This window comes from Acanthochromis polyacanthus, chromosome 4 (assembly GCF_021347895.1).
Source record: "Acanthochromis polyacanthus isolate Apoly-LR-REF ecotype Palm Island chromosome 4, KAUST_Apoly_ChrSc, whole genome shotgun sequence".
Lineage (NCBI taxonomy): Eukaryota > Metazoa > Chordata > Actinopteri > Pomacentridae > Acanthochromis > Acanthochromis polyacanthus.
This window is the reverse complement of record NC_067116.1, coordinates 20,641,853-20,659,883: the sequence shown is the minus strand read 5'-3', so window position 1 is coordinate 20,659,883 and position 18,031 is coordinate 20,641,853. Positions and strand designations below refer to the sequence as shown.

Genomic DNA, 18,031 nt, shown 5'->3' with positions numbered 1-18,031 from the left:
GAGTGAACGGCATGGCTCAACCTGAAAACAGAACAAAAATAAAACATTAGCTAAAACATCTTGACGTGTTTCTGTACATTCTGTGAGAATATAAGGTTATTTCAACAATAATTGCCAAAATTACTGGCCTGCGAAATGATGTCAAATTTTTTGGGACACCCTGTATTTTCAGTTGTGGTTGAATATATTGACCTGATACTTGTCACAGACACAAAAGAGAATTTCAAGGACAGTAAATCAAAATAACTGCATTTTAAAAACGCAGAAAAACATGAAGTGGTTACATTTGAGAGCTGGACCCAACAATAAATGACTTGTCATTTTCTCTTCTGCCTTCCCTTTTTGCTTTATGTCCCTGCCATCAGACGAGTTCACGGTCGATATTACCAAGTTAAGCTTAAAGTCGATATTTATTTGTGGCTCCACACAGGGATTTGAACTCTAACCTCCCAAGTGAACGTCTTCTGTTGCTATTTATACTGTCCTACCTGATCTGGATAAAGCTCTGTGACTGGCTAACATCTCCTGTCACATGCAGCATTTTCTGAAGCCTGAAAACAGAATCAAGAGGAAGAGATGCAGATGTCTAGTGTCCTCTCTGACCAACTGAATTACTATATGCTGTAAGGTTAGTACGGAATTTTTACTTAATTACACCTCCAAAAACACTGCTTACCCCAGCTTTAACTATCCAATAATCAATTAGCAGTGTACATTTTAACAGGTTTAATGACTCATTAACAGTTTAATTTTATTATCTTTCAGATCTTTAAAACACCCTCACAATATTGTCTATTATCAAACAACATGAAATTATCAGTGGCACCACTGTTACCTGACACATCCAGTAAACGCTAATAGCAGTCTAAGTTTAACCATCCTATATATAAGGTGAAAAGCAGATAATATGCAGCCAAAAATAAGCAAAGTAAATGGGATCATTGTGTTCTATTATGTGTAAATATTAAAAAAGGCACTTGTGACAGTCGTGGTAACGTAAGACCAGATGTAAATATACAACCTGTTACATGACAAGAGACTGAACGGGCAGAAGGTACTTTGTGGTCCTAAATTCAGCTCTTCTTTGGGCTGCCTACAAATCCCGTCTCCTTCCATAAGATACTTACAATCTGCAACTTAATAATGCTGAGCTGTAGGCCTCATGTAAAAATAAGTTGCGTTAGCCAGATGGCAGTGACTATAACCTGACGAAGTGACACATAACTGACTTTATTTGTGATCCTGGTTAAGCTTGTTAACGCTTCCTTTACTTTATGAGAGGCCATGCTGGAGCTCTGCCAGATCTGCATGGTTCAGATAAAGTCGATTTGTTACTTAACATTTACTTCCTCTTCGTTCTGCCCCTTGAACATTAAGCCTTTGTGTAGAACCAACATTAAGTCCCGCCAGTGCAACAAAGAAGTCATTACCCCCTCCAAGACAAAATGTGATTATGTTTCAACACCTGACAAGAATCAGGTGACTGCAAATGAGCATTTCCATTGTACACCAGCCTGCTGATCACTGAGGTGTCCTTTCAAAGAAATATGTCAGCAATGAGTGTCACAATTGTTTGGAAATGTTGGCATGGTCACCATCATTGTGAGAGGTCGGTTGATGATAGCTAAAAGCAGGGCTATTATGACAGGGTAACGGCTACAACGCTAGAAAAACACACATACTTGCCCAGGCATGCTGAGAATTCTGAGAACTTGTGCGATTGCAGTATTTGGTGAGAAGTGAAGGCGTTGCTAAATACATCCATCACTTCACATCAACACTCAACTCAGCAAATCCCTCTGACTTACTGGACACAAAGTGCACAGTGTAGCGGCAGCCAAATTGTACGCATTCTTCATCACCGTAAATAAATAACTATCACTGTTATGTAAACGAATGCGCCCTACCTGTAGTCTGGTTGTAAGAAACAGTCAAGAAGGTCTTTGGCTGTTAGTCTGGACTCTTCATTAGTAAGCTGAAACACAAGGCATATGAACCCAGTTAAAAACGAGCAAATTCAGGTGAGCTCAACCTGGCAAAGTCCACTGTGAGGAAAAAGGGTCAAATATGTTTCATTAAAACATCAGTCATCTAAATTACTTCATTAACGGAGACATGATACCAACCTTATTGGACTGGATGATGCTGAGCAGATTCTGGACTTCCTCCAAACCAGGAGCTGAGGACAAAACACTGAGGAACAAAAACACAAATCTATGAGATCAATCTTGAAACACGTCGAGTCAAATCTACACCTGAATTTGGAAGAAACTTCTAATGAGTGACTCTGCACTAAAAAAGCTTTTGTTTGTGACAGTAAGATCGGGTAAGTGTGTATTTAACAGTGTAAACGAGCATTTTAACCCTCTGAACCCCAGGCAGCTTCAAGGCATTTTTTGCTCCTTTCACATCTTTACTGACTGTGGGCTCATTTTTAACTGCAAAGTAAAGCTCTGCACCTCTGTGGAAACAACACAAACGTGGCTAGAAGTAGACAGAACTAAAAGAACTAACGCAAGTTTTGTAAGTAATGCCATAAACAATGACTAATGTCAAAAAAAGAAGAAAAAAACAACAAAGAAGAAAAGAAAAACATACCAAAACAAAAACAAAAGTTGATTTTCTTTGATGACTCAATTTCCAGCAACTGAAAAAAAACAAGAAAGTGTCCACAGATGTTACTAAAAATGGTGACTATGCAAACTATGGATATTTCACTATTTGCCTTCTCATAGCCTCGACAAACTCTGCATTTTTCCACACTATTCTGCACATCTCTAAGCTCTGTAAAGCTATTTCGTCATGCTGAATGTATTCCAACAGTGTGCTCCACTGTGCACCGTTTTTGAGACATGCTCTATTTACTTTATAGTTCAAATGTGTTTTATTTTCCTCTCCATTGTTCGAAATGCTCTCCATGCTCGTCTCCTATCTGCTCTGTGTAATAGCGGCCTGCAGTTCAGCCAAGCTTTTGTCATGGGACTTTTGGTCACTTTTAAGTCACTCATGACTTTTCCATTTTAAAAAAAATTTCTTTACAGCATCTGCTTAAAACAAAGAGTTTTTTTTTTTACAATTTGTTCAATGAGGTGCACACAACAAGTGATTTTGATAAAATATAAGCTAAGATTTGGTGAGTTTTACAGACAGACTCACATGCAAAATATTAGTTATTGAATGACTGTTGCTGAAAATCTGAGGATTTTTACAGTATTTACAGCAACTGGCTCTGATCAATGGTGCCATTTTAGAGATTTATAAAAAATAAACATGCCTTTCAAACCTGCTGGCTGATCTTAGAGTTTACAGGATTAAATACCAATAAAGATAATTTTATTTATTTGATATCCGTCTCTCCTTTGCCACAAAGTTAACAAAAAATGAGTATTTAATTCTTTGATGCTTTAGCTATAAATCCATCCACCACCAAAATGCACACACGCAAACCCACGTCACTGTCAAAAACAGCATCACAGTAGGATGCTCTGACGGCGTAGCGAAAATACAGAGTAACAGACAAAAAGGCTGAAAGTAATGATGGTAAAGGAGAGAAGAATGAGGAACAGGAAATGGTAATTGGAGCAGAGATCTAAATTATCCATGTCTAGTGTTCACCGAATGAGAAAAATGAGTGAGGGGGAGACAGGGAGAGATAGCCCGTATGGAATGAGTCATAGCTCTGCTCAAACACGTGAAAATGAGTCTGGCTGTCTCCTAGACAACGGTGCTCAGGCAGCCCAATACACACTTCATGCACAGAGACAGGTGCAGATATCCACACAGAGTGTACACAGGGAACCGAGATTCCTGCACATGGAGGAACATAGTAGGAAATCTTATCCGAACTCATTAAACACTACATTTCACAGTAATGTTTATACCGTGTGTATTTTATAGAATAATGACTCTCCTGTCATTGAACATTTAAGTGAGTTTTTTTTGTATATATTATGACTCAAATTAACTTATTTTGCTTCACACCATTGGGCAAATTAATCCAAAGTAGTAGCATTCACGTTGCCATTTTATTCTCCACTTTTCCACCATGAGCTTACTTAGAACACTTTGGTTTATCAGCATCTTACTTTTTGGTGTATACACCTCCATCTGCCTCCCCACTGATAAATATGCAAGTCTGCTTACTATATACTTATTTATATATTAAGAGTGAGAGTTGTGAGCATCCCGCAACCCCAAATACAGAGACACAATAGCTACAAGCCTGAGAGAAAAACAAGATCTAAAAAAAGGTTTCAGGGTGCAGAGTAAGCATCTGCACCTTCACCAGACTGAGGTATTGATTGAGCTCAGGGCTTCAGCAACAACAACAGTTTCTACACACAAAGAGCTACAAATATGCTATCACGAAAGTAGCCACACCACACACCATTTCACCTCTTCAGACTGATTAACATCACCCAAAAACACGCTTTAGCACCTACAGACGGACCATCACACGATGTACTCTATGTGAAATTACAGATAAACATCACAGAACACACATAGTAAGTACATGTGATATAATCAAAACATCCGGGTAGTATGATACAGTGAAACCTCTGGTAATGAAACACCAAAATGCTGGTCTAAACTGTGCAGCACAGACAATAAAAAGAGGAACCGAGAGGCCTTGAGGGTTTCAGAGGTAATAAATGGACTGAGGACACATTTAGAAGTTCAGTGACCTGAGAGGCCTCCTTTGTCTCTTTTAAGCTATTGTCTTCCATCATTACAGCAATAAAGAACCATAAACAATCTTATCTTTAGTGTCCAAAAAGCTAACATCTGTTTGGTAGAACACAGTCTGCACTATGAGGCTTTTTCTGTATGATGCAACATGTTACAGATTTAGCTGGGAGCAGCAAAAACCGAGCAAGAAGTGAAGACAGGAAATGAAGCACGTCTACAAACATAACATCACAAGTATAATTTCTGATCAAATGCAAGCCACAGCAGGAAGGAGCTGGAAGGTGCAGAGAAGTAGCAACGGACTGCCTTAGCTCAAGGAGAAACTAAATACTGTCCAAACTAAATTCATGTCCACTTTTTCTCACAACAGACAAAGATTCTTTATAGGGGCATATCACCATCAGAGGAAAAGTCATCTATGTTGGTTTTGTAGACTTGAAAAGCAGGAGTTCAGAGTGACACATGGATGAAACAGAGGGATCTCAGCAGACACTCTGCCCTTTGGATGGCAGGAGTTTAATGTTACTTACCCTCAAAGAGACCTAAATGTCACAGTGAATCCTGTTCAGGAAATGAATAATGCAGTGACTATGACCAGACCAGCTGTTTGTGTGATATTTAGATGTTTTATGTCTGTGTGAGAGAGAAAGATGGGGGGGTTGGTTTGTGCAACAATGAAAGAGAGATCACATTTTAAAAATAATAAAATGAAATACTGGTGAATCAACTAACAGCATTAAAGATAGAAGCATGGTAATTTCTCTCAATTATATTGATGTGTAATCTGCTGGAGCACTGCAGACTCAATTAGTTATTATAGCAGGAATACCAGTTGCCCCTATTTTGGAAGAACTGAGTACTCTGAGAATAAAAGCAGAGTTGTTGAATGTGAGCAGACCCTCTTTAATTACTGTATACATGTCAACGGGTGAATGCGAAAGTATGTAAAATGATCTCCTCAGAAGGAACTGGAAAGTGTTGCTGGGAAAATGGGCATCTGGAATGACCTGCTTAAATGTATTATTTACACATTGTTTTGATACTGTAAAAGGTCTGAAAGGATCTGTGATTAAATGTTTCCCGACACGTGCCACAGCAGACATGTGGATCAACACTGACAGAATGAAAACAGTTAAACAAGGAAATGACTGCAAACTGGTGTTGCAAGCCAAATTTCTGCTTTGGGATGCCAGATAAGTGAAGTGAACTGACATCACTCGTATTAGCTTGAAAGATTGACATCATCCTAGTAGAAGCTCGCAAAGCACATTAGTCATCAAGAACTCTGACGATATTTCATCCTGCAGCCTTTTTATGAGGTCCTCATTACAATCAACCCAAGATCACTTCAATTTCATGCCCCAGTGTGATTAGTGGATGATTGCACACCTCTTGAAAAGCCTATTATTTTCAGCTGTTCATACAGATACAGTGGCAAACTTTTCAGAATGTCAAGATGTCCTTGACGTAAGATTTTGCTTCTTGAAGGCACCGTGAGAAACTTTACAATGCTACAGCGAAGTGCTCACTGCTGCGTCACAGGCAAAGTGATAAAGCAAAGGACAAGGTCAAACAGATTACAGCCTGACCAACGCTACATGCCAAATAGAACCTCAGAGCCATGCCAACATAGAACACACACATAACTAAGACACAGGGAGGATATGGTTGGCTAAGGACAAGCCAAGGACAGTTTAAAAGGTATTTCTTCAAGGGACTGGCTGTTGAGATCAAGGTCACTGAGGCTAAAACGCAGATGAGCAAAATGTCCAGCGTTGTGTTTATTCTGACAGCAGTGATACGAGTGGGCCGACATACCTGCTGAAGGCTTGGAGCAGCTGTGAGACCATGGAGGACAGTTTGTGCAAACAGGCTACGGCGTCCTGTGGCGGTGGGGGACCTCCCACTGGCTGAGCACTCTGCATGGTGTAAGGGTCAAAGCCCAGAGCTTTGAACACTTCCAAGCTGTAACGTGACAGAAAAAAATGACCTCAGGGGTCAGTGGAATGAGAGGAAACTAAATACACAAACTCATCTCTAAAGTGTTCTTTCTGTTCCAGCAAATTATTGCATGTAACCATTTATTGCCATTTTAATTGCTGGAGCAGACTCTCTCGTATAATCAGCTGGTCGTTTTTGTCCATTATACACTCCTACTGAGCTGTCCTCATTGCAGAAGACCTTGCCACTGTACTTTCTGCAGTGTCCTCTTGCAGCAGGAAACAACAATTTCTGAAATCATGTTGGCATAAAGTAAAGATGCTAAATAAAGAGCACTAATCCTTTAAACAAATCCAAGAAAATCTGCGGAAATAGGTCAGAAACACATCATATGGAGTATCATCACAAGTGGAATCCAAACACTGCATTCATTAAAAATTCTCATCACACCCACCTCATTGGGTAAACTTTAGACCAGATGCCCTCAAACACAGCCCACACTTCCTGGTGAGAAACCTGAGCAGGTGTGGGCTGCTCTTCTTCATCATCATCATTCATGACAACATCAGAGGAAGAAGACTCGCCCTCCGCAGATGGATGCAGCTGTTAACCAAATTGAAAAACAGTTTCAGAAATCCAACCGATTAAATGCTGTGTCTTCTACAAAAACGGACACAGCTGTTTTGTCAGATTTAAAACAGTCTAACTACCTCTATGTGCTCTCTGAATATGGAAACAAAACAATAAAAATCTCTTTAGGTGTTTATGTGCTTCCAAACCACCACAACAAATATAACAGTCAGATAGTGCAGTCCTAGAAAAGGAGCAGATTTCCCCCTGGAGAACAGAAGTGGAAATTTGAGCCCTAAGGTTTCAAATGGGCTCCAGCTGACCTGAGATTGCAGCTTATTGAATATGTCGTCCATTACAAAGATGGCATTGGGAACAAGGGTCGAACTTTTCGAGAAAGCTTTCACAAGCTCCTTGGCTTCTTGAATTGCCACTGAGGTAGTGCTACAGTCCACTGTTTCACCTGAGAGAACACACAGATTCAGGCAGTATTAGCTATGCACACAGATGCACATAAAGGTCATATATACATTTAGTTGCAAGTCAGCAAGTTACATCTAACTGACAGAAATGTGCTCATTTACATATAAGATGCAATTCAAAAGCACCAAATACGGTAGCATTGAAAATGAAGTTCATACAACACTTCTATAAATCCCTTCAACCTAAATGAAAACATTATGTTAGTATTGCATGGCTGTTGTAATAAACTGAATTAGTTTTAGCAAGGTGTTCCTAACAATATGGGGACTTGGTATAAAAGCACACATAATATAAATCACAAAAATATGAAAATGAGCCAAAGGGGAGTGGATGTCTATGAGCAGATTCTTAGTGTGTGCAACCTTGTGTCAAGAACTGCTATAAATATAAAGATGGAAGGCAAAGCCAGGCAGTGGGACACTCTGGCCAAAAACAAGTCAGCTTCTTCGACTATGAGCATGTGTGTGTGTCTATTTTGTTCAATGCTGTTTTCAGACTTGCAGAACCCGTGCACAATAGGCTCGAGTTACAATAAAACATGCATTTATACACATAGGAGGGAGGACATCAAAAAAATGCATTATTTTTGCTATACATTAGAGAGAATGCTATTTATTTTTATTTATTCAAGTCTCTTGCCTTTACGTATCTTACTCTTAGACTTCTAGCTCCAGCTGCAGCTCTAAAAATTAGCCTTGCTACTTTGTAGGTGGATTTGAAAAGTCTGTCCTCACAAGTGTAGCTACAAGTGACTACACACACATTTCACAGCGTGCTTAAGGGAGACCAGAGAATCGCATGCAGTACTTTTCCACTCCTAGATTTGTTTTTAGCCTCACATACAGTTTATCCCTCCTCCTTTCCTCCACCTCCTCCTTTCCTCCACCTCCTCCTTTTTCTCCTCCTCCTCCTCCTCCTCCTCGCCCTACTCTCAGAGTCCTGGCACAGAGCCAGGCTGCGTGGTACCACAAGATCCAGACTCATGCATGTGAACCAAGGATAAACAGAACAAGGGCAAAACCCCACAGTTTAAACCATTAGCATTCTTGGGTGGACTAAAAATGACTGTGCCACGGGTGTAGCAGTCACCACCACACAGGTGGACACAGAGCCTGAATGAGAGGCTGAGACACACACACACACACACACACACACACACACACACACACACACACACACACACACACACACACACACACACACACACACACACACACACACACACACACACACACACACACACACACACACACATTTAGCAAGATAAGCATACAGCAAGTGGATCCAGAAATGAGATCCAGACCGAGGAGTGCTGCAGTGGGCGACTCAGCAGCTTTCTGACACACATTTGAGTCTCCCACTTTAGCAGATGACCTGATTCTGTATGTAGTTCTGTAGGGTTCTAGCGCAGTGCAGGGCAGACAACGTCATACCCCCATGGAGTGGGGGTTTTATCTGAGGGATGACTCAGAATAAAAAGAAAACACTGTTTTTCAATTAACTGATGCACAGTTTTTGGATATCTGAGCTTTCAGCAATGAGCAATGTCATATTTTTTAGACAACTTAACAATTTCCATCAGTATAGCTGAGCTTATGGATTTGACATAGTTACAAGGGAACAATGATTCTGCAGTATTTGGACACAAAAGGGAGCTCAGTTTGGATGTTCAGCATCTCAAGGTTATCAGTGTTTTTCAAAATCTATTGTTCACACTCAAAGAAAGATTCAAATCAGGTCCTAGGAAACTGGCATCAAATGTTTTCATTTGGAGAGGATGATATTATCAAGCCTTCCACAATCCGAGCAAAAGAGGCTATGCTAAATTAAACAATGTCAGAGGCAATGTAGTGCACACACAGATGGTGCAAGTCATAGCTGCTGCAAGATCTGTGACAGAAAGCTCACACTGTTATTACAAACAATGAAATAATGAAATTAGCACACAAGATCCAAAATAACTTTGTGTTCACAGAAGTATGTGGTCATTAGAGGGCAGTACGTAACCACTGCAAGATATATCAACTGTTGTTTCTTCCCCTTACATACCCACATACCTGAGTTAAAGAAGTTGATGAGATTCAAAACAGTTTGCAGCTTACTGCGTGGGACACAGAACCCAAAAACAGCAATCCAGTGCTTTTTAAAACACTGCAGCACATCTTTCAGAGTCCAGGGTGGCTTTTGATAAACTACCTGTTTACAGAAAGGAAAATACAATGAAACAAAGGCCTAGAATGTTAAAATAATACTAGTCATTATTCATTACGGTATTTAAAAGAGCTCAATACATATCACCAGTCATAGTCAGCTGTAAATCTCAGTAGGCTGTATAAACTGTATGGACATGCCTAGGCATGCATATTCTGTATGTAATCCATTAAAATGTCTTTACATTCTTTACTCTTGCACTACTTGTGCTCGGGGCAGTATCTGTGTTCTTGTTTACATTCTACAGAAACATACTGGGCCAATAAAGCTGATAATGATCTAAAGACATTCACTAAAATACACACCCATCAGCCACAACATTAAAACCATAGACGGGTAACATAAATGACACTGAACTCTTATCTCCAGGTCTTCATGTGGGTGTTACTCAGCATGCATCAACCATCTAAACAATTTTATAGACCAAGCAGCATTTGCATTCTTGTTTCTATTTTACAGGAACATATTTGGCTAATAATGGTGATCTATAATTTAAAGACAGGACAGCTTCAGTGGTCTTGTGTGCATGCTGTGATGGGTCAGAGCTGTTTTGGCAGTAAGAGGAGGACCTACTCAATATCAGGCAGATGGTTTTGATGTTGTGGCTCATCAGCATACACACATATAGTATACACGTTGACCTATCCCATGTAAAGTAACAGATGAAATTATTCATACAATCTTTACAGTTATTTTAACCTATTTGGATTATTGTTGATGCTTGTAGCAACATGTTTGGCCAATAAAGCTGATTCTGATTTACTGGACATTAAAATCTAGTCTCAAAAGCACATCACTGACAGCATAAATGTTACCTCTATCCAGAGGTCTTCGTAAGCAGCCTTCATCTCCGCCTCTAACACATCAGACAGCACCTCAAGTAAACAGTCCTCTAGTCCAGAAACATTTCTTCTAAGGTCCCATTTTGCCTTTTCCTCGTCTCTTTCACCGAGCCGCTTGATATCTGTGGCCAGATGCATATTTGTATACATATGTAAGTATAGAAACATATATATACATAAAGCAGAGCATCTACTGCCCTTTACATGAGGGCAAATATGTGTATGTATGTGTAGAATAAGGGCTAGTAAGAGCATGTCAGCACAATCTACACAATATGAATTAAAGAAGCTGTTTCACAAGGAAATGCACTTTTGGTATCTGTAATACTAATTCAGTGTGTGTAGGGGATGAGTTCCTGGCATTTTTATTTGTTTTCATTTGGCCATTTCTTGTTAGAACAGTTTTAGTGGTGAATTAAACTAGCTGCCTTTACGTGAAGGAAAAAAGGGAAAATAGGAAAGAGTGGGTGGACACGGTGAGAGCATGGATGGTATGTACTATTAGCTGCTGCACGATGACGGAGCATGGCAAGTTACTTCCTGTTTTGCATGAAGAACACATTAATCCTTGGCTCACCCTTCTCTGTGAGTCCGACAGAACAGCCTGCTTTCTCTTGACTGTGTGGCTGAACTGGTGTGCTGCTCCTGCTTAGCATTGATGATGAGACCTGGGGGCTGACGTGAGGCAGCATGGGAGCCTGAATGTTTTCCAGCATGTCAAGGCCATGTCTGGATCTCTGAACCTTTGACTCCAAATCACTCTTGCAGAGGGTATGCACCCCACTCAGGAGACCTTTACTGCACAGATTCTTATCATTGCTGGAGAGAAATAATTGAAGGAACATTTTTAAATCAGATGGCAGTGACAACACAAAGAACATTAAGGCAATTCACATTACAGATATCCAGAATTATTTGACCAAATTAATGTGCAGCTCTAATCCCTCGTGTATGCCCTTCGGTTTAGCTAAATAATTAATACCAGAGTGTGGAAAAATGACAATTGTTTAAAAATAGGTCAAAAGGATAAAGAAAATTAAATAATATAATGCCACAGCGAATGTGAGCCAAAGAAAATTCCTGAACTAAACTCAGAATTCCTTGCTCAGCACATCTATTGTTTGCCAATAACTGTCTGGCTCCCTTTCTCTCATCCCAACTGGAACTATCTGGCTGGACCCACTCACAGTCACATGCATGTGCATTATTAGCAGAGGACACACACTCTGCAGCAGCAGCAGTACACTGTAGGGGGGGAGGGGGAACTCACGTGCACAGGATAAGAGCACACTCTGGATACAGATTCTGGTATTGCAGGCAGCACTGCAGCACTCTGTCATCATTATTCTCAGCATTCAGACCATCTGGGGACAAGTAGGTACAGAGAGACAGAGGTGAGGCCATGAAGACAAGAGTAACCGAGATAAACAATTCAGTCCGCCCAAGGACAGAAAGTTAGGTTTACTTAAGAACACTGAAAGTACATGGTAAGCAGAAAACATTATATAACAGAACACAACATGGTTTTATAGAAGCGAGATTCAGAAGTAAAAAACACAAGGAGTTTTCATATCTATTTTAAAAGAAATATTACATCATTTTATGCTTCGAAACACTTGACTGATCAATACAGTTAACATTACATGAATGCAACCTGCCCTTGAGAAGCACACAATATGTGTTGTGAAGAGGAATGAACAGCTTAGTGTTACTGCCCCCTAGTGCCTGTACAGTGAGCAGTCGAGCTTTGAATACCTCAAGCATTGACGGGCTCCAATCTCCCACATATAAAATAAAATACAGAAAGCTCATTCTAAAAAATGTTATAGCAGAATGTTGGCTGTGATTGCAAGAATAAAAATCATGTCAACGCATCTTAATATGTTTTGAAAACTAATAAGTAGGCTCTAAATAAATTCAGGTTTTACAGCTATGAAGTCCAGAAGGACTGGAGTGTTGTTATGACAAGTAGATTATTCTGTTAGAAAGCGTAAACTCAAAGAAAAAGCAGAAAGGAAACACCTTCCACTTGAGTGCTTAATGTTTTGTGTGAAATGCTGATTGCCAAAAAACACGCTTCATTTGTGGGTTCCATCCTGGTTGTAATCAATGAATTTCCTTAAACCGGCACTTACTGATGCTCTCAGCGGCCTGCTGCATCGACTGCCCCCAGAGGTGGGTTCTCGGCTCTTCAGCGAGTTGTAAATGTACGAGATAGCAGGAGTTGCCAGGTGGGCCACAGATCCTGCAAAGCCTTTTCCTCTTTTTAGGGAATCCAACTCCTGAAGCACCACCCAGGGGATCAGGATGACAGGGAAGCCCAGGGCTAAGGAAACACGAAGCAGACAGAACAAGTAGTGGCGAGCCCATATTTCATGGCACAAATAAATTCCAAAATGGTGAACATAGAGTTTTTGACTTTCTTGGAATTTACACTTCTGTAAATTATAATTTACTATTGAGTAATGTTCTCAGCTATAATGATCCTGCAATTAAACTCTTTGTTGGTGACACAACACTTGTTACTGTGGTCCACAAACTTAGACTACAATTATGCTCCTTAAGTGTGCTAAGATTACTGAATGAGAATATGACATATTGTTTAGACTGAGGTTCTACTTGCTCCTCCAGTTCTCCTAATAGTCCTGGAACAATGCGACAGGTCAACATGTATTGTTCCTTTTTTTTTTTACCAGAGACAGAAAAGCTTCAAAGAGTTAAGACATCTCATGGTGACTTCTAGTGTTTAACTTCTAATTGGACCAAAAAGAAGAAGAGAGATCCGAGGCTCCTAAAAGAGCACCCAGTATACCTTTTTCTATCCACTGATGCACTCATCTTTTGCTTGTTTTTTCTAATTGGACCAGTTGGGAGTGGATCTAATTGCACTTAATTATATGACACAAGAAATGCCATGAATCATTCAGACAAACACAAAATACTGATATAATTTAAAAAACGGGTTAAGTAATAATCTGTAGTATGTATTAAACACCTCCAAGGCCATGAAATCTGATCTTCTTCACATAATCCAGGTGACTGAGGAGAATGTTGGTGTCCAGAACGAGGATCAGGCCTTGCTGAGGAGGCCGTCTGCCTGTAAAGATACATTTACATATAGTTGAAACATTTAGCTGGTAAGTTAAATGAGCTCATACCAAGTAAACTCAGGAGGCTGAAGAAAAATAGTTAAAAACTGTATTTACTAGACAGAAGATGGATCAAGAAAAATCAGATATGTTGAACTAAGATGAAAAGGACGTGATATGAAATGTCTGACTTTTCTTTATGAGGCTTTAAAATAGCAAATACAGTTTTCTTAATACATTCATTGGGTTTACTAAGTTTTCCCAAATTATTATTTTAAAAAAACACAAGGACTTCGATGCTCCCCATATCTCCATGGCCCTTGCTGTTGTTGATGACGGACAAGTGTTTACTTCTAAAGGGCCTGTGTGAAGCTTTTGGAAACACTGTTCTGACTGCTTAGTATGTCTTTGGAGTCAGAGCCTTCAGTCCAGAGCAGTGGTAGTTAGAGTTCCTTCAAAGCCTATAACTGGAACACTAAGCTCACTGAAACAAAAATTTTAATAAATTGCTATGTGAATAATCAGCTCTTACTTTGTCTTTATCTCCATGTGTCACTCTGAAGCAAAATCAAATCTTTTAAACATGACGTTCCAGGTAAATCACAAAGCCAGGCCATATCAAGGCATGCAACTTGGAATTTGACCAATAGTGCCTCCTTGTGGTGTATTTAAACTTCATTTCACAGACTTTATGTGTACAAGTCAATACTGTATTGCTACATGGATATATAAAATTTGGAGGGTCTTAAGAAAAACACTGAAACTTACATTGTGTATCTGCGGGTGGTTCTCCTTCAGAATCTACGTCCATGCAGGTGAGCTCCCCATAGCTCTGCATGATACTGACCTCCAGTCTCTTCTCAGAGCGAGCAAGATGAAGCTCTTCAACCACTTGCATCTTCAAAGTAATACATTTTCAAATAAAAACACAATCATGCATCCTCATATTAAGCAAACACATGACACCATTTTAATACACCAGCTACCAAAATGCTTTGTTCAGATCTTATACCAATTTGTTTGGATTAAACGAGCAATGCTTTTTATTACCTGGTCATGCCAAGGCTTAGTGGTGGTGGCTGGGAGCTGGTGAGGCAAAGACGACTTTTTATCTTGTCCTTCAAACTTATGTGCAACATCCAAACAGCTGTGAGCTTGTTGGACAGTTTCCTGCTCCGTGCTGCTCACTGAAACCTTCTCTGAGTCTGAGAGCTTAACTCCGTGTTTGACATTTGTGATTGTGGAAATTGTTTTATTGTCATCAACTTGTCTTGGCTGAACCTTTTTTGGTATCTTAAAATCAGGAGGCATCGACGGTATGAGTGGAGGTATTTGTGTTTGAGTAGATGATGACTGAGCTGTTTTGTGTGACCCTGATGTGACAGTCCATGAAACTGAAGTGTCTTTCTTCAGCACCTGAGAGTAACTCTCTGAAGAAGTATGCTTGGCTAAGCTGGAAGACGTCTTTGGGACAGAGGCAGAGGAAGATTCTGCCTCTGCACACAAGCTCCTTCTGGCCTTTGACTCCTTTTCTTGAAGCCTGTGGTGCTCATCTTTGACCAGCTCCCTTCTTCTTTGCTCTAGAGAATCCTTGGAGGAAGAAGAGGTAGGTTCCCAGGTCTTGTGAGTGCTACTGTCATTTCTGGTTCTTGACGGTTCCTTAGCTATATGCTTCCTCCTGTGTGAATCGTGCCTCCGCTTGTGTTCAGCAGAGACTGAACTGGGACTTGTTGAGCACTTCCTTAATTTGGATGGGCTCCTCTGGGAAGACTTTTCATCTAACCTGTCTTTAGACGTCTTCTCTGTTCTCAGAGGAGGTGTATGTAAACTGCTAGTGTTCAAGTGTGTTGAGGGTTCCCTTTCCACAGTCTTACTTCCACTGACAGTTTTACCTTTCCCTGAAACATCATGTTTTGCTTTGCTGGAGCAATTTTCCCCACGGAATGGCGCAGAGACACTTTTTGTTTTAGTACATTGTTCTTCCTTCTTAATGGGTTTCTGTTCTGTTGCTTGTGTGTTTGCCAATCTGTAGACAGGCTTTTTGATCTGGCGGCTGCTTTGGGAGTCATCTTTAACAGTAGAGGGAAAAGATTTTTCTTTTTCCTTATGGCTCCTTATTTTGAAGGAACAAAAGAAAGAACAGTGAGAAATCAATTTTAAAAAATCTTAACAATTAAGTGAATGATGATCAGCTATCCAAATTAATCTGTTGTTAACAGTCACGCATGTTCTATCTAACCTCTCGTGACTCTTTACAGCTTTCTTTCTCTTGCCATCTTGTTCCGTTGATACCTGAAAAAGGAAAAAATATGAAAATCTCACAATTTGTTGCAACAGTTTGTTGTAACTTAAAAGTAAACCCTTCCTTTCTTTCTCCAAAAGACAGGGCATATTTTGTGTGACAAACCCTGCCTTGTTTTCACAGTCTTGAACAGAGATGACACACCAAAGATCTTTTCTGCGGAGCCTGCTCTGAGTGACGCAATTTGAACGTTCTGCTTCAAAGCGTTCAATGCCACCAAGGACACTTGACACACCATAGGAGACGATCATTTGCTATCGATTCTCAAGTTTCTAGGTCAATTCCACAATCTTCGAGCAGTCGTTGAATCATTTTCTCAGTCTTCCAGTCCTTCATTGACCTTCGACAAGCTTGGCACAGAACAGTTGTTTAGGTAACCTGTCATCTTACATTCTTACCAAGTTACCCGTCCACCGCTATTTTTCGATCATATCCTCCATTGAGGGGCAGTCTGACTTACAGAGGATGTCTAGGTTTGTTACTCTGTCTTGCCAGAATACATGTGAGATTTTGCCCAAGCAACAGTGGTGAAAGGACTCCAGCTGCTTGATATGCTGAGCATATGTATTCCTTCTTTCTGAGAAATAAAGTGTTGATGACTACAGCTTGATAGACAGCTATCTTAGTTGACAAGGTGGCTGTTCCATACGCGAGTGTACAACCACCCAAAGGAGGCAACACGATTTGAGATCTGGCAATCTAGTTGTCCATCCTCTGAGAGGACGCTTCCAAGATATAAAGGCGTCAGTGCGTTTCAACTTACAATCATCACATTAACTGCGTGTATATGGTGGTAGCTGTTCCTGAATATGAGAAGGACCCTTTTATGGCATTGGTGATTTTGTATGTGATTTTTTTCAAGAATGCAATAAAGCGTATTGATTTGTTTGGTTTTTAATTACTGGATTTAACCAAGAACTGGCATTCTTTTCTGATTATTTTATCCACAAACAACTTTTTCGGGTAATTTTACAGCAACTTTATAATATCACTGTATCTTAGCATCATGATACAAAGTTTTGTCTCATCCCTGAAGTAACATAAACAAATAAAGTAAACACAGCTGATAAATAAATACTCTCCTTACCTTCTCATCTTCTTCACTTGAGGATGAAGACTTCTTGTGTCTTCTCTTTTTTGACTTTTTGGACATTTTCCTGTTAAGGTAAGTTAAAAGAGTGGACATGGTAATTATACAAACTATACTACAGTAATTATACAAACTCCTTAAAGGTAAAATTTAGCTTGATTATAACTGCACATCACTTCCTTTGGCTCTTGAGATAAATCTCTAAAAACACTATGGTAGTCATACTTAGTTAAACAAAATCAAACTTCTCTAAACAAAGGGGAAAAAACATGTAAACATCACTTAAAATAAATGATTCAAATGATGACATGCCCTCTCTACGTGGCGGCCTTGTTATCTTTTGTGTAGTAACGTTAGTAGTCAGTTCAAAAGTGCAAGCCACTTATTAGTCTCTAACACACATTGGACTGTAATGACACAAACATAACTACATAAAGAAATAACCGGACTCCACATTTAAATAATTTAAATATTTTTTCAGATATTCTAACACTTTTTTTTTGAAGTTTTAAACGGACTGTCAGACTCAAAACACACAACAGGCAAGTCTAAAGCTAAGTCTCACCGTTAGCTTTAAGCTAGCTCAGAAAACAAACTACAAAACCACCGCCATACATTCCAACTGTCTTCTCTGTGGTCGGCAGAAGTCCACATATAACAATTAAGTGGATCAAGAAGGTCAAACAGTAAGTACAGGTAATGTATTACCTTAACGCCGACTGTTTTCCAAAACATCCGCCGCTTTTCCTGTTTTTCTTCTTCTACTGTTTCTGTTTTCCTTTCAGTGGTGTGTTTCCGCCCCACACGGACTGGA

At 39.8% G+C, this 18,031-nt stretch overlaps 1 protein-coding gene across 1 annotated transcript in view; it reads right to left on the bottom strand.

Moving 5' to 3' along the window:
* swt1 (SWT1 RNA endoribonuclease homolog) overlaps window positions 1-18,031 on the bottom strand; it is a 27,771-nt gene extending 9,740 nt beyond the window's left edge. Inside the window, 17 exon segments of the mRNA XM_022199760.2 lie at window positions 1,908-1,975; window positions 2,127-2,193; window positions 6,508-6,654; window positions 7,085-7,233; window positions 7,524-7,663; window positions 9,741-9,879; window positions 10,710-10,858; window positions 11,314-11,555; window positions 12,007-12,100; window positions 12,872-12,913; window positions 12,916-13,062; window positions 13,732-13,833; window positions 14,594-14,723; window positions 14,876-15,938; window positions 16,065-16,117; window positions 17,215-17,284; window positions 17,926-18,031. Coding sequence (XP_022055452.2) covers window positions 1,908-1,975; window positions 2,127-2,193; window positions 6,508-6,654; window positions 7,085-7,233; window positions 7,524-7,663; window positions 9,741-9,879; window positions 10,710-10,858; window positions 11,314-11,555; window positions 12,007-12,100; window positions 12,872-12,913; window positions 12,916-13,062; window positions 13,732-13,833; window positions 14,594-14,723; window positions 14,876-15,938; window positions 16,065-16,117; window positions 17,215-17,280 — 2,798 coding nt within the window. The 5' untranslated portion in view covers window positions 17,281-17,284; window positions 17,926-18,031.